Source organism: Pan troglodytes, chromosome 18 (genome assembly GCF_028858775.2).
Source record: "Pan troglodytes isolate AG18354 chromosome 18, NHGRI_mPanTro3-v2.0_pri, whole genome shotgun sequence".
In the NCBI taxonomy this organism is placed as follows: Eukaryota; Metazoa; Chordata; class Mammalia; order Primates; family Hominidae; genus Pan; species Pan troglodytes.
In genome coordinates, this window is record NC_072416.2 from 24,699,045 (window position 1) to 24,721,554 (window position 22,510).

General features: G+C 46.4%; 1 protein-coding gene across 17 annotated transcripts in view; it reads right to left on the bottom strand.

The window, feature by feature from the left end:
* Positions 1-353: 353 nt before the first annotated feature.
* Positions 354-22,510, bottom strand: part of LOC129137399 (nuclear pore complex-interacting protein family member A7) — a 50,449-nt gene continuing 28,292 nt past the window's right edge. For 3 of the 17 annotated variants that reach the window (XM_054668990.2, XM_063796831.1, XM_063796829.1), the window contains 8 exons: positions 21,522-21,600; positions 21,201-21,358; positions 11,383-11,565; positions 7,680-7,779; positions 7,372-7,516; positions 3,233-3,293; positions 3,088-3,123; positions 354-1,724 (listed from right to left, as the gene is read on the bottom strand). In XM_054668990.2, the coding sequence (XP_054524965.1) occupies positions 498-1,724; positions 3,088-3,123; positions 3,233-3,293; positions 7,372-7,516; positions 7,680-7,779; positions 11,383-11,565; positions 21,201-21,320 (1,872 nt within the window). In that variant the 5' untranslated portion in view covers positions 21,321-21,358; positions 21,522-21,600 and the 3' untranslated portion in view covers positions 354-497. Of the gene's footprint in view, positions 1,725-3,087; positions 3,124-3,232; positions 3,294-7,371; positions 7,517-7,679; positions 7,780-11,382; positions 11,566-13,506; positions 13,711-15,080; positions 16,001-18,065; positions 18,404-21,200; positions 21,359-21,511; positions 21,699-22,510 lie in introns of those variants that run through there. The other 14 variants (XM_054668989.2, XM_063796830.1, XM_063796828.1 and 11 more) reach the window with 11 other exon arrangements.

Sequence of the window (22,510 nt, forward strand, 5' to 3'; positions counted from 1 at the left end):
GACAAGTAGGAGGATCGCTTGAGTCCAGGAGTGCATCTCTACAAAAAAGTTAAAGGATTTTTTAACATTGGCCAGGCGTGGTGGCACACATCTGTGATCCCAGCTACTTGGGAGGCTGAGGCAGGAGGATTGCTTGAAGCCCAGGAGGTTGAGGCTGCAGTGAGCTGTGATCAAGCCACTGCACTCCAGCCTGGGTGACACAGCAAAATCCAGTCTCAAAAAATAATAATAATAATATTTTACATAACCAACCACTTCTAAAGATTTAAAAAAACCCCATGATTAAAAACCTCAGGTCCCTCAGGCAATCATACCAGATATCGAAACAAAGCAATAACATAAGGACTGCAGTATTTATTTTATTTTTATATTATTTATTTATTCTCTGTTAGTTTGTTTTTGGAGTGTGGGTTTTGTTTTGTTTTTTGATTTTTTTATTTTGTTCTACTCAATTTTATTTTTATTGCTCAGGCTTGAGTGCAATGGCCTGTTCTCAGCTAACTCAACCTCCGCCTCTTGGGTTTGCGTGATGACGGTTCCACGTCATCGGCCCTCCGCCTCTTGGGTGTGGATGATGATGGGTCCACGTCATTGGCCCTCCGCCTCTTGGGTTTGCGTGATGATGGGTCCACGTCATCGGCCCTCCGCCTCTTGGGTGTGGATGATGATGGGTCCACGTCATCGGCCCTCCACCTCTTGGGTTTGCATGATGATGGGTCCATGTCATCGGCCCTCCGCCTCTTGGGTGTGGATGATGATGGGTCCACGTCATCGGCCCTCCGCCTCTTGGGTTCGGGCGATGATGGGTCCACGTCATCGGCCCTCGGCCTCCTGGGTTTGGGTGGTTTTTCTGCCTCAGCCTCCTGAGTAGCTAAGGGAGGTGTCTTGCGATTATCATCCGCTGAGGGTGGAGCTGAGGGTGGAGGTGAGGGTGGAGGTGAGGGTGGAGCTGAGGGTGGAGGTGAGGATGGAGGTGAGGGTGGAGCTGAGGGTGGAGGTGAGGGTGGAGGTGAGGGTGGAGCTGAGGGTGGAGGTGAGGGTGGAGCTGAGGGTGGAGGTGAGGGTGGAGGTGAGGGTGGAGGTGAGGGTGGAGGTGAGGGTGGAGGTGAGGGTGGAGGTGAGGGTGGAAGGGGAGTAATCAGGCATTCGGGAGGTGTCTTGAGATTATCATCCGCTGAGGGTGGAGGGGGATAGAGCAGACACTCGGCAGGCCTGTTGATATTATCATCCGCTGAGGGTGGAGCTGAGGGTGGAGGTGAGGGTGGAGGTGAGGGTGGAGGTGAGGGTGGAGCTGAGGGTGGAGGTGAGGGTGGAGGTGAGGGTGGAGGTGAGGGTGGAGCTGAGGGTGGAGGTGAGGGTGGAAGGGGAGTAATTAGGCATTCGGGAGGTGTCTTGAGATTATCATCCGCTGAGGGTGGAGGGGGATAGAGCAGACACTCGGCAGGCCTGTTGAGATTATAATCCGCTGAGGGTGGAGCTGAGGGTGGAAGAAGAGTGATGAGACACTCGGGAGGCGTCTTGAGATTATCATCCGCTGAGGGTGGAAGGGGATGGAGCGGACACTCAGGAGGTGTCTTGAGGCTCAGGGAGTTTTCAGTTATAGAACGTTGTTGAGTTGGAGGAGGTGGCTGGTGGCCCATCCTGTTTCTTAAAGTTTCAGCTGTGAGGTAGGGCCAGTGGGGCAATCCTGAAGAATGACGATGCTCCGCTGCCGCCATTCTGACCTGTAGGGACAAAGGAGGGAATGCTTTCACACATATCCATTTGATGGACAAAATTACTGCCACCAACACAGTCTGCACCTTCTGTTGCTGGTGATAGATTTTTGCACCCTTCCATCCTCCAGGTTTCAAAATAGCAGTATCAGTGTCATAATATCACCCTTCCACTGAGTACTGCTGACAGCTGGGGGGTAAAGAAAAGTCATTGGGACACACTGTTGTCTCCACATGCCACTGTGTCTGTCTGCAAATGTAGGCAGGCTGGGGTCCTGCCCCAGGGAAGACAGAGTCATAACAGAGTAATAAAGAAGCATGTTTGAGACACAGGAGTGTCTATGTCTATCCTCATTCCTCCCTCACAGCCATCACCAGAGCATGTTTCTTGCACCAGGTCAACAGACAGTAAGAGACAGTAAGAGAGGCATGAAAAGCCCATTGTCCACACATGTTGCAGCTTCTTTTTGGAGAATGTTTTCCAGGCCTTTTATGTTCTGTCTCGGATTCTCAGAACTCTGCAAGGTCAGTGTGACCACCCTGCTCCAAATCTAAGAAAACAGAGGCTTCCAGAGGAAGGAGAAATTGTGCCCAGGGTCACACAGCTTGCAAGAGGCAGAGTGGAAGTTGATTCCAGCTCTGCCTGCAGGCCCCTCTCATTTCCCCTCTGTTTCCCTTCTTGACAAAGGATCTTCTTCACTCTGGAGGTGCCACTCATGAGAACAAAGAGCTCTGGAGAGATGTGGATTCCTGAAGAGCTGCAGGGGAACTGGGAGAGGGTTTTCTGACAGAACAATCTTATCTCAAGAAGTCAGTTAGGCATGGCTATAATATTTCTTTTCACTCCCAGGTAATACCAAATTGTAAGTGCACTAAGACATGAACAATACTTTTGTCCATGGAAAAATGAGGTGGGAATTCTAAACAAAGCAAGTGTTAAAACTGTGTTTCACTTCAAGCGTACAAGTCCCATCACATGTAATCATAGGACTCAGCAGCTTTTGAAGGTGGCTCAGAGGCCACACAAGAACCAGCTTAGCTGAGCATCATTTAAGGCCTTCATTTGGAATTGTCCCTGTGGGTAATAAGTTACATTCACTCTTCACTAATTTACAGTCAGGGCCCATTTGCTATTACAAATACGGGACCTCTGACACTTAGAATATTAGATCAGGGGCCCCACTGGGTGGGGATGAAAGTGTTTTTGCACAACATGGTTACCAACAGGGATGGGACTGTGATGCTTGTAGGCAGCCATTCTCTCTGCCATCTCCCTCTGCAGGGCTTGAGCACAGAGCTGTAGGGAGAAAAATGTATCCATGTCCTGACCTGGCAGACTATGTCCAAAAGCAAGGAAAACAAGCAAACTTACCCAGTTGCAAAGAGGCTTTCTTGCAGAAGGAGGGATCTGAAAAAGCCAACACATGAGAAATTGAATGTTGAGAGAGTCTAAGGGCCGTGGCATCATCTGCATCAGCACTGAACTATCCTGCAACTGCGGGGAGGAAGCTCCTTACTTTGCATTTGTGGTAGTCCTCTGCCCGCCGCCGCAACTCTTGCGCACGTTGAAACATTTTCCTATGGATTACAATCACTTTCATCAGATAAAGCACCACTTTCAGGATGATTTTAAATAATCTGCCATATTTCTGTTATCCTCACAACTGTACCCTTACACAATCTATCTATACCTAGAAAACGTATTTCAGATGGCTATAAGAGTACAGTCTGAGCCGGTCACGGTGGCTGATGCCTGTAATCCCAGCACTCTGGGAGGGCGAGGCGGATGGATCATGAGGTCAGGAGATTGAGACCATTGTGGCTAATATGGTGAAACCCCTTCTCTACTAAAAATACAAAAAATTAGCCAGGCATGGTGGCAGGCACCTGTAATCCCAGCTACTCGGGAGGCTGAGGCAGGGGAATCACTTGAACCTGGGAGGCGGAGGTTGCAGTGAGCCAAGATCACGTCATTGCACTCCAGCCTAGGTGACACAGCGAGACTCCATCTCAGAAAAACAAAAACAAAAACAAAAAAACTGTACAGTCTGATCCAAACTGTTGCTATATTGATTCCTCCTCTTGCTTACTGCCTGCTGACTTCTGAGATGATAGTTTCCTTCCCCATTCTCAGTATATCCCTAATTCATCCTTCATTGAGCATCTTTTATCATAAAGCTGTATTCTCTTTGTATTAATATCCTTACCGTGTTTCACAGGGCAGAAACAGCTGGGCTTATAAACAGGCATAGTCCTTTTGAAGGATGTGGTTGATCCTACAACAATACACTTTCCTAAGGATGACAACAACTCACCCCACCCCTAGAATGGCTGGTATGAACCGAGTTTCCACACAGTCTAGCTGGCAATGGGGTCAGGAGATGTTTTGCTACTTCACATCTTTTGGTCACTGGTAAATATTAAGGTACTTTGTTTTCTGTTTTGTGAACTCTCTCTCTCTCATGATATGTCTTCTGACCATTTGTTCCTATTTATGCATTTACTGGGTCTAAACATTGTACAAAGGTTAAAAACAACACTCCAATGGGCGTTTCCCAGGAGGGTGGGGTTCAGTTTCTGAACTCACTTGTAGGTGTGTATTTCTTTCATATCCAATTTCCCATTTTCCTCTGCCTCTGATACCTACCTCTCCTTTTCTGCATGCTCACATTCTTTCATGCTTAGTTTCCTCAGATTAGAAGGGAGAGAAATGCACACACATGATCCACCAGCCCGTGTGGGATTCCCTCTGCCCTTCTGGCATCTGAAGGCTGTGATTCAAAGATCCCCCCTGCAACCTTTCCACAAATGAACCAACTGATTCTCACAACCAAAGGGAGAATTGACACCTCCCATTGAGGGACAAAAAAAAGTCACACTCTGGCCTGCTGGCAAGTCACCTGTCATTTCCAGCTCATCTTCATAGTTCCATAGTTAGTCCTATTCTTTAGTAAATATAAAGACTATTAAAAGCTTCTATGAGGTGCACTATGTGTGTTTCTGGGGTCAGTCTTGTGCTTGACACAGCGAAAGCTCATTTTAGTTCAGTGTGAAAAACCAGACCTCACCAATTCATCACAACTAACTCCATCGGAAGCAGAGGATTGCTCCTCATCTGACTCCTCCTGTGTGAGACCTGATTCTCAGTCAGAGGCTGATGCCGGAACTGAGACCATCAGCCATAGAGAGATCCTTCCAGAATATGGTGTCATTAACCCCGCAGTTCACTACTGCACTTTGCCATGATTCAGGACTGGAACTCTTGTCATCGACTTTAAAGATCCTGGTTGACAGAAAAGGCACTCTGAATGCTGGGCGCATCTATTGAATTACAAATGATCGGAATGGCTCCTAAGTCAGGGTGTTATGTCCTGAAAATAGGTGACAACTGCAAACCATCCACCCTGGTGTTGACTGACTTTAACAAGGTTCAGTTCACAGAGATTGAGGGCAGAAAAAGGAAACAGCCTAAAAAGGGTAAGTTTGCTGTGTTGCCCTCACACCACTTGATTCATGGTCCTGATCCTAAGGATCTCACCTGATACTTGGTTTTATAGGAAGGATGTGTAAAATTCCCAGAACGCTAGGAAACAGGGACGAAAACACTTCAAAGAGAAAGTTAATGAACTTGTTTCTGACCACAGGGCATCCTTCAGCACATGCTGTCTGGAGTGGCCTCCAACAAGGAGTGTGTGGTGAGGTGCTGAGAATGCAATGGGAGCAGGGTCCTGTCCCCACGCTACAGAAGCTCACAGTTTAATGCAAATGAGAAGCCAGTGAGGACATCACTACTCCTGCTGTGCACTTGGGAACTAGAAACACAAAACCTGACTCTGGAGGGAAGCTAAGGAAGCATTCTACTTTTGAGTTGACGTAAGTGCATCTGAAGCTTCTGATCTCTGATGAGAACAATGGGGGACACCAAACAGAATATAAAACCCATGATTGAATACATCAAATTGCTAACATGGCAGTAAACAGACATGAGGTGAAGATGGAGAAGAAGGAAACCCAGGACGAAAGTCAGCCTCGCATTTGGAACCCATTTCCCTGAGTTTCATTGCTGAATTCCAGAAGGAACTACTGAGATGCAAAGAAGCACAGCAGCTTTTGCACACATGCGTGGGATTAGATGGAAAACAAGTGGATTGAGGGTCTGCCAATGAAAGCGACCCATACTGAAGTCCACTGGCTCTGGTTGAGACCCAGAAGAGTCATGCATCAGAATAGAGGTGGACAGGAAATACCCTGGCCTTTGTAGGGACTGAGCCTGCACCGACGACCTCAATTGCAGCCTGTATGGAGGACCCCTGACCATCCCCCAGAAGTAGACTCCCATCTCTTCTGCAGCAAGATAACATGCTACTAGGCCTCAATTCATTGCTAAATATTTTTTAACAAGTATCTCACATTTAACAAAAAAAGATCAGTCATATGGCAGCAAAATACAATGTAATATGACCAAAACATGAAAGACTGTGAAAATGAATCTGGAGGTGACCCAAGCATTGAATTCAACAATCCAGGCTGGGTGTGGTGGCTCACACTGGGAGGCTGAGGTAGGCAGATCACCTGAGGTCAGGAGTTCAAGACTAGCCTGGCCAACATGGTGAACCCCTGTCTCTACTAAAATTACAAAAATTGGGCTGGGCACGGTGGCTCATGCCTGTAATCCCAGCACATTGGGAGGCCGAGGTGTGCGGATCATGATGTCAGGAGTTCTAGACCAGCTTGGACAATATGGTGAAACCCCGCCTCTACTAAAAATACAAAAATTATCCGGGCATGGTGGCATATGCCTGTAGTCCCAGCTACTCAAGAGGCTGAGGGATAAGAATCGCTTGAACCTGGGGGGTGGAGGTTGCAGCGAGCCAAGATCATGCCACTGCACTCTAGCCTGGGTGACAGAGTGAGACTCTGTCTCAAAAAAAAAAAAAAAAAAAAAATTTGGCCAAATGTGGTGGCACACACCTGTAATCCAAGCTACTCGGGAAGCTGAGGCAGAATTGCTTCAAACTGGGAGGCAGAGGTTGCAGTGAGCCAAGATTGCACCATAGCACTCCAGCCTGGGCGACAGAGCGAGACTCTATCTCAAAATTAAAAAAAAAAAAAAAAAGGCTGGCTGTGGTGGCTCACGCCTCTAATCCCAGCACTTTGGGAGGCTGAGGCGGGTGGATTACCTGAGGTCAGAAGTTCGAGACCAGCCTGGACAACATGGTGAAACCCCATCTCTAGGAAAAATACAAAAATTAGCTGGGCGTGGTGGTGGGCACCTGTAATCCCAGCTACTTGGGAGGCTGAGGCAGGAGAATCGCTTGAACCCAAAAGGCAGTGAGCTGAGATTGTGCCATTGCACTACAGCCTGGGCAACAACAGCAAAGCTCCATCTCACGAAAAAAAAAAAAAAAAAAAAAGAGAAAGGAAAACCAATGCCAGTACTAGCAACTCCTCTTCCCCCGAAAAGATGACAAACAAGAATGTAGGAAGGGAAAGGAATTATACAGCTTAAACTAATGAAGCAGAAAGGACAAACTCAATTTTGAACCCACTGAATTTGCCACAAATATTGTAGAAAATATTCTCAAGGACTTTACAGTTGTCTACTTTGATTGGCACATGGTTCATACAACAGTATTTGTGTCAAGGCATATCTTACTCTTTTTTGGCGGTCTTCCTCTTTCCATTGATTTTGTCATGATGGTTGATTTTCGTTGTCACCTTCATCTTATGGATTTTAGCTCTAACTTTTCTTTTCACGTATCTCCGTAGAGTAATGACGTCTTTCCGGCCAATTTTATTTCCTGGAAAGGAAGAAACTCTTTTCTTTGTGTGCATACAAATGGACCTCAGCCCTTGGTGAGAGTGAGGACAGGAGAAGGTGAGAAACCTGAGGGCAAGAAGCTGTTCTTTCCCTTTCCAGGGCAAACTCATTTCCACACTATGGGGACTCCAACAGAGCCATACCTTCCTGTCTATGTCGGTTGGACCTCCAGGCTCTCTGTTGTACATCTGTGGATCCATCATGTCCATTTTCAGACTGGAAGATAGTCTTCAGGAAAGACAACTAGGAAATAATAATATAAGAATGACGGCTGGGCACGGTGGCTCATGCGTATAATCCCAGTACTTTGGGAGGCCGAGGCAGGTGGATCACGGGGTCAGGAGTTCAAGACCAGCCTGGCCAAGATGGTGAAACCCCGTCTCTACTAAAAATACAAAAATTAGCCGGGCATGGCAGCGGGCGCCTGTATTCCGAGCTACTCGGGAGGCTGAGGCAGAGAACCGTTTGAAGCTGGGAGGCGGAGGTTGCAGTGAGCCGAGATCACACCACTGCACTCCAGCCTGAGCGACAGAATGAGACTCTGTCACACACACACACAAAGAATGACATGAGGCTGGCACGGTGGCTCACTCCTGTAATCCCAGCACTTTGGGAGGCCGAGGCAGGCGGATCACCTGAGGTCGGGAGTTTGAGACCAGCCTCACCAACATGGAGAAACGCTGTCTCTGCTAAAAATACAAAATTAGCCAGGCATGGTGGTGCATGCCTGTAATCCCAGCTAGTCGGGAGGCTGAGGCAGGAGAATCACTTGAACCCAGCAGGAAAAGGTTGTGGTGAGATGAGATTGTGCCATTGCACTCCAACCTGGGCAACAAAATTGAAACGCTGTCTCAAAAAAAAAATAGGCCAGGTGCGGTAGCTCACACCTGTAATCCCAGCACTTTGGGAGGCTGAGGCGGGTGAATCACAAGGTCAAGAGATGGAGACCATCCTGGGCAACATGGTGAAACCCCGTCTCTACTAAAAATACAAAAATTAGCTGAGCATGGTGATGCACGCCTGTAGTCCCAGCTACTCGGGAGGCTGAGGCAAGAGAACTGCTTGAACTCAGGAGGCAGATGTTGCAGTGAGCCAAGATCCCACCACTGCACTCCAGCCTGGTGACAGAGTGAGACTCCATCTCAAAAAAAAAAAAAAAAAAAAAAAAATGACATGAATATACTTCACACAACGGAACTGTACACTTCAACACGGTTAGATGGTAATTATAATCTTCTAAGTATTTTACCACAGGTTAACATGTTTCACAACTTGAAAAGGAAGTAATTACCTTCAGCTCTCTGAGTTCTAGAATTTGTAACATTTCACCCCCTGCTCCTTCCTGATCTGCACTGGAGCATCTTCCTTCTGTCCCTGCTCTACTCAGAGTTCACTTTCCCTTCCCTCACATCAGCTTCATTGAGGCTGGTTTGAACTTAACGCAAAACATTCTCACTAATGACTGAATTCCTACCAAGATTTCCATATTATCACAGTATGCTTTTAATCTTCTAAGATATTAAATATTTGTTCTCATCATAGCGAAAATGCAATGCAAATCCCATCTCAGATGTGGGTCAGATACCTATGAATCTCCTGAGGTAGTCATTGAAATGACTTTTTTCTTGAGATGGAGTGTCACTCTCAACCATGCTGAAGTGCAGTGGCGCTACCTTGGCTCACGGCAACCTCCACCTCCCAGATTCAAGCGATTCTTGTGCCTCGGCCTCCCAAGTAGCTGGGATTACAGGTGCCTGCTACCATGCCTGGCTAATTTTTGTCTTTTCAGTAGAGATGGGGTTTCACCATGTTGGCCCATCTGGTCTTGAACTCCTGACCTCAAGTGATCCACCTGCCTCAGCCTCCCGAAGTGCTGGGATTACAGGCATGAGCCACCACACCTGGCCTGAAATAATATCTTTCAAATTCTTGGTAGAATTTGTTTTTTCCTGATTTCTGCACATAGGATAAAAAAAAAAATCATGTACTAGGATTTCGAGAGAAGCAATGGGTAATCTAAAAAGATGAAAAGAGCAACCACGTCAATCCCACAGCTACTGCTAGATTTCATAGGAAAGGTAGCTGGCCCAGTTTGGAGCTAGGAGAAATGTCAAACACATGAAGAAATGACAAGCAAAGAAATGCCATCACGCATGAATGCTTCATGGCACCCATGATGTCCCTGCTTAGGAGGTAATGGTATAGATGACTAGATGACAAGGACAAAGATGAGAGGTGCGAAGTTGTCCAAGTCCAACAGCTCAACTGAACTTTCCTAAATGGAACTGTTAAAAAGTGGTAAATTAAAAAACTTCCCCTGGCTCACGTGGTGGCTCACGCTTGTAATCCCAGCACTTTGGGAGGCTGAGGCGGGTGGATCATTTGAGGTCGGGTTTTGAGACTAGCCTGGCCAACATGCTAAAACCCCGACTCTACTAAAAATACAAAAATTAGCTGGGCATGGTGGTGGGCACCTGTAATCCCAGCTACTTGAGAGGCTGAGGCAGGGGAATCGCTTGAAGCCAGGAGATGGAGGTTGCAGTGAGCCAAGCTCACACCATTATACTCCAGCCTGGGCAACAGAGGGAGACTCGTCTCGGGGGTGAGAAAAGGAAAAAAAAAAAAAAAAAAAAAAAAAGCTTCCTCCAATTTATACCAAAAATTCTCTGTTCAGGACTAAGTGGCATAGAGAATGTTAAATGTGCCTAGATATCTTCATAACTCATATATTTTCTGTTTTCTACATATCTTGAAAGGCAGTGCCAAATGATGTGTAATTATCTAGGTGGTTAAACTGAAACATACTTCCTCTTCCCTTGAATATAAAAAAGCATTGTGGTATTAGTACTTTTATCTTGGATCATTGTTCAGAAGGAGGTTCAGCCCCCAGACAACCACATTTTTACTGTCATGAATGGCAAGACAAAATGTAGAGCTCAACTTCCCCAAAGGAAAAAAGGCTCAAAAGACAAATTATGGCACAACTTAGCAGCCAAATTCTTACCAAGTACAGACTTTTGACATACTGATCTCTCTCCAGTTGCAAGTGGGAACATGCACTTTGAATGATGTCATTCAAAATTACCCTGCCCAGACACACTTTTCATTGATTCTCTTGGAGGGCAGTTCTAAGAGATTCTCTGGGGCTTTCTCTGCATCATGAGACGCAGTGCAGTTCTGCCCTTCACCTTCCGGCAGTTTGTCACCTCGTCCCTATGACCTCAGAGGAACTTTGTCTCAGGCCAATTGTTTGTTCCTTGGGCTCTTTCATTTCCCCTAAAAATCATTTGCTGCCCCTCTAAATGGCCTACATCTCCATCTATCTCCCTCTCCCCTCACAAGAGGGTGCTCTTTAAGCATCAACTATCCGGCCCTTCTAGCAGTCTCATTTTTCAGCTGGTTCCCATGTTTATGCCTGTTCTATGTTTTTCTTTTCCTGTTAAGCTGTCTGTTGTCAGCTCATTTCTGCAGTGAATCTTCAGAGAGGAGATTGCAAGCTTTCCTTCCACCCATACGATAGAACTATAAAGCAGAAGAGTTTAGAAAGAATTTCCTATTTAAGTGACGAAACCTCATACTCCATTTGTGATAAATAGCACAAAGGTTAAAAAAACTTATTTTTGACCAAAAGCTCTGTTGACATTCTATTAAACAAACACCAACCTATTTAATTTTCATAATGTTAATGGCAGACATTTTCATAATTCTTATGCTAATAAATCATTTCCCTGATTTTTTGGGTAAAACCACATATTCATAATGAAGTCCAGAAATGTGAATTGTTTTATATAATTTATTCTTATTTGTGATTACAAGTATACCTCTACAGAAAGTTAGTATACTCACACAAAGGTAATTTGTGCAGAAGAGAATGGTAAATGTGTAAGGTCTCAGAAACTCAATAATGATAATTATCAAATTATCCAATTTTTGTGGAGATGGGGTTTTGCCATGTTGGCCAGGGTGGTCTCGAACTCCTCCACAAAAGTCAGTCTCACGATGACGATAGACAGCCAGAGTATTGATAACCTGGAATAATAATAGTTGAAATAATGAAAAGGTCAATGACACTGACAATATTTCACTCAGAAAGAATCATCCTTAGAAACCGTCAACCTCCTCCAAAAGGTAACCACATCCCTCAGATATCACCGTGGGATTCCACTGCTACAAAAAAGAACAGAAGTTAGAAGTCTCATGTTTTTCAGATGGCTGGTAGTGTTTTTAGGCATTGCAAATGTGGGGTGCTGTCTTTCTTGGTATAAAGCAGGGATATCCAATCTTTTGACTTCCCTGCCTATATTAAAAGAAGCAAAGTTGTCTTGAGCCACACATAACATACACTACCACTAACAATAGCTGATGATCTAAAAAAAAACTTTTTTTTTTTTTTTTTTTTTTGGAGACAGAGTTCCGCTCCACTCAGTCGCCCAGGCTGGAGTGCAGTGGTGCAATCTCGGCTCACTGCAACCTCCAGCTCCTGGGCTCAAGCCATTCTCCTCCCTCAGCCTCCCGAGTAGCTGAGATTACAGGTCTCTGCCACCATGCCCGACTAATTTTTGTATTTTTAGTAGAGATGAGGTTTCACCATGTTGGCCAGTCTGGCCTTGAACTCCTGATAGGCGATCTGCCTGCCTCGGCCTCCCAAAGTGCTGGGATTACAGGTGTGAGCCACCGTGCCTAGCCATTTTTTTTTTTTGTTTTTGCTTTTGTTTGGTGTTTTGTTTTTGAGATGGGGTCTCACTCTGTCACCCAGGCTGGACTGCAGTGGCGTGCTCTCGGCTCACTGCAACCTCTGCCTCTCAGGTTCAAGTGATTCTCCTGCCTCAGCCTCCTGAGTAGCTGGGAGTACAGGTGCCTGACAATGCACTCAGCAAATTTTTGTATTTTTTGTGGAGATGGGGTTTTGCCATGTTGGCCAGGGTGGTCTCGAACTCCTGACCTCAGGCAATCTGCCCGCCTCAGCCTCCCAAAGTGCTGGGATTACAGGCATGAGCCACTGTACCTGGCCAAAATCTCCTAATGTTTTAAGAAAGTTTACAAATTTGTGTTGAACTGCATTCAAAACCGTCCTGGGCCACATGCAGCCCGTCACTCATGGCTAAGACAAGCTAAGTATAAAGTAATTATCTTTTCTTTTTGTTTGGAGACAAAGTCTTGCTCTGTCACCCAGGCTAGATTGCAGTGGCATGATCTCAGCTCACTGCAACCTCCGCCTCCCGGGTTCAAGCGATTCTCCTGCCTCAGCTACTGAGTAATTGGGATTACAGGCGCCTGCCACCGCACTTGGCTAATTTTTGTATTTTTAGTAGAAACAGGGTTTCACCATCTTGGCCAGGCTGGTCTCCAACTCCTGACCTCATGATCCACCTGCCTCGGCCTCCCAAAGTGCTGGGAATACAGGTGTGAGCCACTGCACCTGGCCAGTAGTTATCTTTTCTTTAAAGTTATTTACTTGTTTTTTAAATTGATGTATAACATTGGATGCATTTATTATATATCACATGGTAAAAGAATCCCTCTAAATAATACTTCTCTCTTGGATTATATGAATCTTTGTCATGTAAAGCTCAGCATAAGTAAAAAAAAAAAAAAAAATACAATGAAGAGATTACTTCATTCACAAATAAGTATCAAATTTTAGTGCTTAAAAATTAACAAGGTGGGCCGGGCGTGGTGGCTCATGCCTGCAATCCCAGCACTTTGGGAAGCCGAGGTGGGTGGACCACGAGATCAGGAGATTGAGACCATCCTAGCTAACACGGTGAAACCCATCTCTACTAAAATTACAAAAAATTAGCAGGGCATGGTGGCACGCGCCTATAGTTCCAGCTACTTGGGAGGCTGAGGCAGAAGAATCACTTGAACCCGGGAGGCAGAGGTTGCAGTGAGCCGAGATCGCACCACTGCACTTCAGCCTGGGTGACAGAGCGAGACTCTGTCTCAAAAAAAAAAAAAAAAAAAAATTACCAAGGCGGAGATCATGAAAATGGCATGAATAGTGTGGGATTTCTCTAAGATTGTTGGTATTAATTCCATTAGACTCTTATGTGAGTGAAGACGAAGACTTCCCCTGAGTAAGTTCAGACAGCTTGTGATAACATTTCTACATCGATTCCTCAGGATTTAACTATATATTCTTGAAAACATCTGAATTTTAAATGTTTCTTTCAAGATGGTGAATTAAACAGAGATAGCCCTTCATCAGGTTGAACTGAGCATATGCTGAGTCTGAAATGGAAATGATGGAGTTAGAGAACCATACAACAATGGTAATGATTTCAGAAACATGGTGTTGAGCAGAACAAAGCAGACACAAAAGAGTACCTATGGCATGGCATGCATCTGTATACGCGAAATTCCAGAATAAGCAAGCTAACCTATGATAAGAAAGAGACTGGCTGGGAAGAGTGAGAGTTCACTTTCTGGGGTGACATAATAGTGTAGATCTTGGCTGGGCATGGTGGTTCACGCCTGTAATCCCAACGCTTTGGGAGGCCGAGGCGGGCGGATCACCTGAGGTCGGGAGTTCAAAACCAGCCTGACCAACATGGAGAAACCCTATCTCTACTAAAAATACAAAATTAGCTGGGAGTGGTGGCACATGTCTGTAATCCCAGCCACTCGGGAGGCTGAGGCAGGAGAATCGTTCGAACCTGGGAAGCAGAGGTTGCGGTGAGCTGATATTGCCCCATTGCACTCCAGCCTGGGCAACAAGGGAGAAACTGTCTCAAATAAATAAATAAATAAATAAAATAATGTAGATCTTGAAAGGGGGTTGGTTTATGCTGGTGTATATACTTTCCAAAGTTAGTAAACTTACACTTAAGGTTATATATTTTGGCCAGGCGCGGTGGCTCACGCCTGTAATCCCAGCACTGGGAGGCCGAGGCAGGCAGATCACGAGGTCAAGAGATGGAGACCATCCTGGCGAACATGGTGAAACCCCGTCTCTACTAAAAATACAAAAATTATCCAGGCGTGGTGGTCTACTAAAAATACAAAAATTAGCCAGGCGTTGTAATCTGAGCTACTCAGGAGGCTGAGGCAGGACAATTGCTTGAACCCCGGAAGCGGAGGTTGCAGTGAGCCGAGATCTTGCCACTGCACTCCAGCCTGGGCGACAGAGTGAGACTCTGTCTAAAAAAAAAAAAAAAAAAGTCATCAAACCAGATGACACAAATCAAATGACATTTCACTTTGTTTTGGTCCATTTTGTTTATTAGAGACAAGAGTGCAGCGGGGCCATCTCGGCTCACTGCAATGTCCAGCTCCTGGGCCCAAGCGATCCTCCCACCTCAGCCTCTCCAGTAACTGGAATAACAGGTACGCACCACCAGGCCCAACTAATCTTTTTTGGAATTTTTTGTAGAGATGGGGTTTCGCTATGATGCCCTGGCTACTCTTCAACTCCTGGACTCGAGTGATCTGCCCACCTCGGCCCCCTAAAGTGCTGGGATTACAGGCCTGAGCTGTGTAATTTCATGCCGCGTGACACAGCCCAGTAAAACGGAAGAAACCCCGCGGGTCCAGCGTCTACTCACAGGGGTAGGATGATGGCTGATAAATCCCAGCAGGAGCCAAAAGAGGAGCCACCACCGCAGCCGCATGTCCTGGTCCTTTCAGGGCGCCCTGAGGCGGCCAGGACAGAGGTGGAGGTGGCTTAGGGCAGGGGGGAGGGAAGGGGACGGGGAGCAGGGCCGGATCTGAGTTGGGGAGGGGGAGGGGAGGGGGAGGGGAAGGGGAGGGGAAGGGGGGAAGTAAGGGAAGGGAAAGGAGAAGGGGGCTGTTGGGCACCTGGAGGAGGTGGAGGAGGAGGAGGAGAAGAAAGGGGTCTGGGAAAGGATCCGGATCAAATTAAGTTCTCAAGCGCTGGTGGAAGGTTTAGCTACAGGTCACGGAGAAGATCAGGGAAGCAACAGGACACGCGGGGCAAGGGAGCGTGAGGCTTAGGAGCAATTAGAGGGAGACAAAAAGGTTCTGCTATCCACCAAACCTTCTTCGGTCTGGGCCCTCCCTTGGCAACCCTGGGGCTTTATACTCCCTCTCCACCAATCCCTGATGACCCCGGTGGTGCCTCACAATGGACAATGCCAAGTAGCGCCCGCATCATTCCAATGACCCCTCCCCCATCTCAGTCTCCCACACTCCTCGCAAGGACAGGTCCTCTCTGGAACCTTCACAAACCTGATTTCTGGTCCTCCCCAACCAGCTCCCTGTCCCTGCTTCTGGGCGCTCCTTCTTTCCTGAGCTCCCAGGGTTCCTCAAGGTCACTTTTGGTGACAAAACATAAAAAACAAATGATGGCAGGATGGCAGGAAGAACCTCATACCCAAGCAGAGTGCCAGGTTTTACAGCCTCCGCTCAGCCATTCATATCCTAAGCAACAAAACATCAGCAGGATGCGGAAGGTCCCGATAGTAAACCATCTCCATCACATCCATGTAGCCATCCGTCCATCCACCTGTATCTCAGGAACAAATGTAGATACATTCATTTTAAGCATGCATGGTACATTTACAAAAATTAACCTGACTTATTTTGTTCCAGCAAATCTCAATATATTTGAGAGCAATCAAATCACAAAGCATGTTTCTGATCATATAACTGTGCTAGAACTCAATGATTAAAAGCTAATTCAAAATTATTATTTGCTTGGAAATTCAAAGTGCCCTTAGAAGACATAAACATAAGAAAGAATCCAAAATGAAACAAGATCGCCTTTCAACTCAATGATAAGATCATAACATGGCAATAAAATGTCTCCTTCTGGCCTGGGAATTCCTCTTTGTGGCACAAGGTTGTGTGATCTCAAATCACTCCTAACCCACCTAGACATTTTAACATCCGAAACCGAGTGATGATGTCCTTATCTATATCATCTTACTGCCCGTGTGTGTGGACTTTAAATTCTGAACCCAAATGAGGGGGAGAAAACCAAGTTGACTTTCATGATTGACCTCTCAGGGATGTCCAAGGAATCTGTGCATTTCAAGAAACAAAGTTCATCAACTTCTCTCCTAAGGTATTTGCCCACAATACCCAGAGGGCTTGGCAGCATCATGTGTGATGGGTGGGGAGCTCCAAGCAGGTGGGCAGGACCCAGGGGCCTGGTGACCAGGACAGACCCCCCACTGTCCATCACCTTTCCTGGCCCTGTCCTCTGCTAAACTTCCCACAGGCCTTCTGCCCGATCACACAGAGTGTGCCCAAACTCTCTCAGGCCTCTGGCAGCTGAAAACCACTGCTTTAAATCCCTTTACCATTTACTATGACATAAGGTTATTGTAAACAGGAAATATTCTATTGATGCTACAAATGGAAAGCCAATGCCTTTACCATAAATAGAAAAACAACCCTAAGAAGCAAGCAAAACAAAAACAAAACAGGGGCTGGGTGTGGTGGCTCACGCCTGTAATCCCAGCACTTTGGGAGGCCGAGGTGGGCGGATCACAAGGTCAGGAGTTCCAGACCAGCCTGGCCAATATGGTGAAACCCTGTCTCTAATAAAATACAAAAATTAGCCGGGTGTGGTGGTGGGCGCCTGTAGTCCCACCTACTTGGGAGGCTGAGGCAGGAGAATAGTTTGAACCCGGGAGGCAGAGTCTGCAGTGAGCCGAGATTGCACCACTCCACCCCAGCCTAGGCGACAGAGCGAGACTCTGTCTCAAAAACAGCAACAACTACAAACAAACAAAAAACAGGGTTAACGAAAGTATGGAATTCAATTCTTTTTATATGCTGCAGCCATGTTCCGGCCCTAGATTTGGCTGGGCATGGTGGCTCACGCCTGTAATCCCAGCACTTTGGGAGGCTGAGGCAGGCGGATCACGAGGTTAGGAGTTCGAGACCAGCCTGACCAACATGGTGAAACCCCGTCTCTACTAAAAATACAAAAATTAACCAGCCATGGTGGCACACGCCTGTAATCCCAGCTACTCAGGAGGCTGAGGCAGGACAATCCCTTGGACCCGGGAGGCGGAGGTTGCAGTGAGCCGAGATCGTACCATTGCACTCCAGCCTGGGTGACAGAATGGAATGACATTCTGTCTCAAAAAAAAAAAAAAAAAAAAAAAAAAAAAAAAAAAAAAAAAAAAAAAGAAGCCCTAGATTTCGGTTGTGTTGGTTGTAAAAGGAGAGACCAAGTAAGTGGGGGTTGAAGTCAGATTAGAGCAAAAGTGAATGGCAGAGAGTAGTATAATGTCCATGAAGGGCTGCTAGAGTCACCGTGATCATAGCCCAAGCAGAGACAGGGAAAGGAAGATGTGAGCAGAGTTTGGGGTCTCGAACAATGGAGGTTATTCGTGCAGCCCAGGAAAGGCTCCCCAAAGCCAGGATCAACCTCCCTTGCAGGCGGTCCCTCATGGAGGCATGGCCAGGCACCTTAGATTTGAGACCAGCTATGTTGCTGCTGACCAGCTGTGTGACCCTGGGCTGGTTTCCTTCCATACAATGGGAGTGCCAATGGCTGCAAGCATGCAAAGACCGTCTGAGGATAGGAGGAAGCAATCTGTTGAGCACCCGTGTACCTGAGTGTCATCACCTCCCAAGGGCATCCTTCGTTCCAGAGCTGGCACCTTGGAAGGCCCTTGGTCACTGAAGGCAGTGATGATGGTAACAGCAGTAAATCATCATTTACGGCTGATGAGGGAAGGCCAGGGGTAGGGCTCCTAGGTCCTGGATAACAATGAGGGTCTGGGCACTCCTGGGGACAGCTGAGTGGTAGGACTCCTGGGTCTCCAGGGGGCAGGTCCATCTTCAGTGGCATTGGGCCTAGGCTGGGATGCTGAGTTATCCACTGGAGCATCGGCAGTACAGGCAGGCACAGACGCAGTGGATCCATCGGAGGTGGCAGGTGTAGGATCATCTGGTGAGCAAGTAGAGTCACCAAGCCTGGCTGACCACTACCCCCACTATCCCCACAGACGATGCCCTGTCCCTTGCCTCATGCTCTGGCAGGGTACAGGCTCGCACCTGGGGCCTCATGGAGCTTCTCTCTAAGACCTCTGTGTCCTGGTTATTGAATGGGCACTTGAGTCACGCAGGGCCATTGGAACAAAGAGGAAGAATCAGGCCCCACGATGTTTTGGGAGAGTGTTTAGCACAGGAAAATGCACAGAATACATGCACGACACGGGGGCACTGTCAGTGTGGGAGCAATAGTTTACAACCTCCAGCCCTAATCTGAGCACTCTCACCTGTGCAATCTGAAAGGAACAGGAGACTTGCAGGAAAAAGAGTGCCTGGATTTAACTTAAAGGAACTAAAATGTTGGAATTTTTACTCTTGATATCCTTCCAACTCAACTCTCTCAATGTTCCCATCCTCAAAACTATCATATGGGGTAACTGAGGCAGTCAGAGATTTACTGACTCAATGTCACTCAGTTGATTCTGAGTTCACTGCTGATTACATCTGACCAAACTGCTTTTTCTGAAGTCTACTCCGTTTCATCATGCTGGTGATGATTTTGTGCAGCTCTGGGACAAACTCCACCTGGCTGAGGATAAAGCAAATCTGCGGTGACTTAGTCCTCCTGTCATTTCCCGTCAGTTCCCCACTCTCCTCCTCTGCCCCTCCACAGTCTCCCATGCAGGCTGACACCATATGACGGCCTTAATGGAGTCCACCGAGTATTTCAGGTTCTCTCCTGGGCCACTTGAAAGTGGATGTACCCATGGGATTTGCTTTGACCCAAGAGATGTGAGTGGAAGTGAAGCGTGTCACCTCGAGGCAAAAGAGTTGGGAGCCATTGAGACTGGCCACCCTCTCCTTCATCTCTTAGAGCAGCTGACAGCTCCCATATGGAGGCTGCTCCTTTATTCTCATGGCAGGATGAGGGCATGTGGGGCACAGGGCACAGGAGAGCCATGGAGGATGTGCAGCATGGGCAGGAAAAGAGCCTTCAGTGGTGTACATTTCCATCGTTTGGGGCTGTTTCTTACCTACAGTGATACCTAGCCCATCCTAGCAGGCATGCACCATCTACTCCACACTCTGTGATGCAGACTAGCCTGCCGTCAGAACATGAACTGGTGGTCAGACACACGTAGGTTTCAGTTCCAGCTCTGCCTCTTATTGACTGCAACCTCAGGTTTAACTTTCAGTCTCTGAGCCTCAGTTTCAACTCTGTAAAATGAGGTGGCTATACCATCTCAGGTTGCAGAGAGAATTAAATGAAATATAAGTGCATGTAGAGCATTGAACCCAGGGCCTGGCACACACAGTGAGTACACAATGTTAGCCATGTAGCTTCATAATGCATACTGATTGTCAATATTCAGACAATGCAGTAAAGTGTTACCAAAAATAAAAGGAAACTTATTTGCATATGTATTCTTTCAATCTTTATTTTTTAAACAGGGTAAAACTATGCATATTCTTTCATAGCCAGTGTTTTTCTCTTCATAGTACATTGTTAAAATAATTTTATCTTGGACCGGGTGCAGTGGCTCACACCTATAGTCCCAGCACTTTGGGAGGCCGCGGTGGGCAGATCACGAGGTCAAGAGTTGACACGAGCCTGGCCAATATGGTGAAACCCCATCTCTACTAAGAATACAAAAATTAGCTGGGCATGGTGGTGCACACCTGTAGTCCCAGCTACTCAGAGGCTGAGGCAGAGGAATTGCTTGAACCCAGGAGACGGAGGTTGCAGTGAGCCAAGATTGTGCCATTGCACTCCAGCCTGGGCGACAGAGTGAAACTGTCTCAAAAATATATGTGTGTGTGTGTGTGTGTGTGTGTGTGTGTATCTATATAAATCTCAAAAATAAAAGATCATTTTTGAGATTATCATTTTAAAAGACAAGATAATGTTCAACTTAATGACATTTAATTATTACTATTGGACTTTTTGTAGACTGCACACAGCATTCAAAACAAATGAAGAATAAAAATATGTATTACATGTTGTAAAATAAATGTGATGTGGTTAATTCTTTTATTCAAAATTATAGAACATATATATGTACTATAGAATGTATTTCTTATTATGAGTCATGTTAAAAAGTAGTTTAGAAGCTGTTGATTTGAATTTCCTTTTCAAATTTTGCAGGATAATTTTTTTTTTTTTTTTTGACAGAGTCTCGTTCTGTCGCACAGTCTGGAGTGCAATGGCCTGATCTCGGCCCACTAAAACCTCCACCTCCTGAATCTAAGCAATTCTCCTGTCTCAGCCTCCTGAGTAGCTGGGACTACAGGCTCACACCACCATGCCCGGCTAATTTTTGTATTTTTAGTAGGGACGAGGTTTTGCCATATTGGTCAGGCTGGTCTCGAAGTCCTGGCCTCAGGTGATCCACCAGCCTCAGCCTCCCAAAATGCTGGGATTACAGGCATGAGTCACCATGCCCAGCCTAAACTTGGCAAGATAATAAATAACCTTTTTAAGTGTCGTTGGGCACTTGTCTGGTTGTTTTTCTTTAGGTTACCATGCCAGCAATGATTCCTTTTGAGTTTCTGACAGAAGATAGTGGTTTTCATCCAAATAAGTCAACTACTCTACCCCATCCCTAAGCTACTTGTATGGAAAGAAAAAGAGGAAGAAGCCAGTACTGTGACTGCGTAAGCTTCCCCCAGCATCACCCGCTATGAGATGTGTGGCAGCTGAGACCCGGGAACTGCTCAAGGGCACCAGGCCCCATCTGTCTGCACTCACTCACCTTCCTCAGGTACTCGCATGGGCATGTCACTGACTTTACGTGCTGCTGCAGCTCCTTGGTGAGCTGGCCCTGCTCATGGGACAGGAACTGTGGGGTCAGGACAATAGAGAGCTTCACCATTTGCAGAATGAGAACAGGGGCTCATCATGAGTGCCAACCTATTAGATAATTTTTTTAAAAAAGTGTTGAATGAGTGGAAAAACAAGGTGATGTTTCAGTCTATAGTGGTCAAGGGCTTCAGAAAGGGACAGAACCAAGTTCAAATTCCTGTACTTTGAATTTCTACTTCATGCCATGCAAAATTATTTTACCCCTTTTAACCTCAGTTTTCTTCTGTGTGAAACAGGAACAATAGTTTCATTCGTCATTCAGTTTCTCTCAAGGTTTCACGAGATCATACCTATAAAACATCCAAGTCATTTAAATGTATCATCATCTCTGTCATAATTAGTGGGATCCATTTCACTATTATTGGATATACAGTTCTGTGCCTGAAACCTACAAAAAAAGAAAATGTTAAGTCTAAAAAGCATTAGTGATTTCTCATTTTTATATTACTAATTATAACCCTATTTAATCACACAAGGCCTTGTCCGTGGCAGGTGCTCAATAAACACTTGTCGAATCAATGCCATGTGGGCTCCGGAGCCACACTGTTTAGATTCTATTCTGCCTCCACCACTTATCAGCTGTGGGATCTGGGTAAGATAATTCACCTCTTTATGTGTGCACTTCCCTCTCCATAAACTATATATAATGAGAATCCTTAGCTCATTCAGTTGTGGTGAGGGGTGAATGATTTGGCACACAGGAGGGGCTTGTTAAACATTAGCTGTGATGATCTCCTTCCAAATCTTCATTTTCAGAGCCACAGATGAGGCCATAGTGCAACCAGGTGACCTTAGAGTGTAAGTACACATGATCGCCAGCTATGCTCTATCTCCACCATAGGTCCAAGACTGGGTAGTTCTGGCCTGGAGGTTTCTGCTGCATCTGCCTTCTCAGTGTTCACCTAAGGACTTTTGTATTTTCCTCCTCACATCCCCATAGATGGGGTTCAGGCTGCCGGACACAGCTGGGTGATGCCAGGGCAGTGGTCACCTGTGCCAGCCCCATGAGGTAGCTGGAGGATCATTGTTCCTTCCTTCTCGGGCTCTGGGCAGATGCCAGGGCTGGGGTGACCCATGCCCTCAGGTTTCTTGCTTTGGTGGGCCACATTTTCCCTTGGCAAAGAGGGTAAAGGTCACAGGATGCCAGAGAGCTGTGACTTCTCTGTGCCCTGGGCCCAAACTATGAAGACCTGACACACT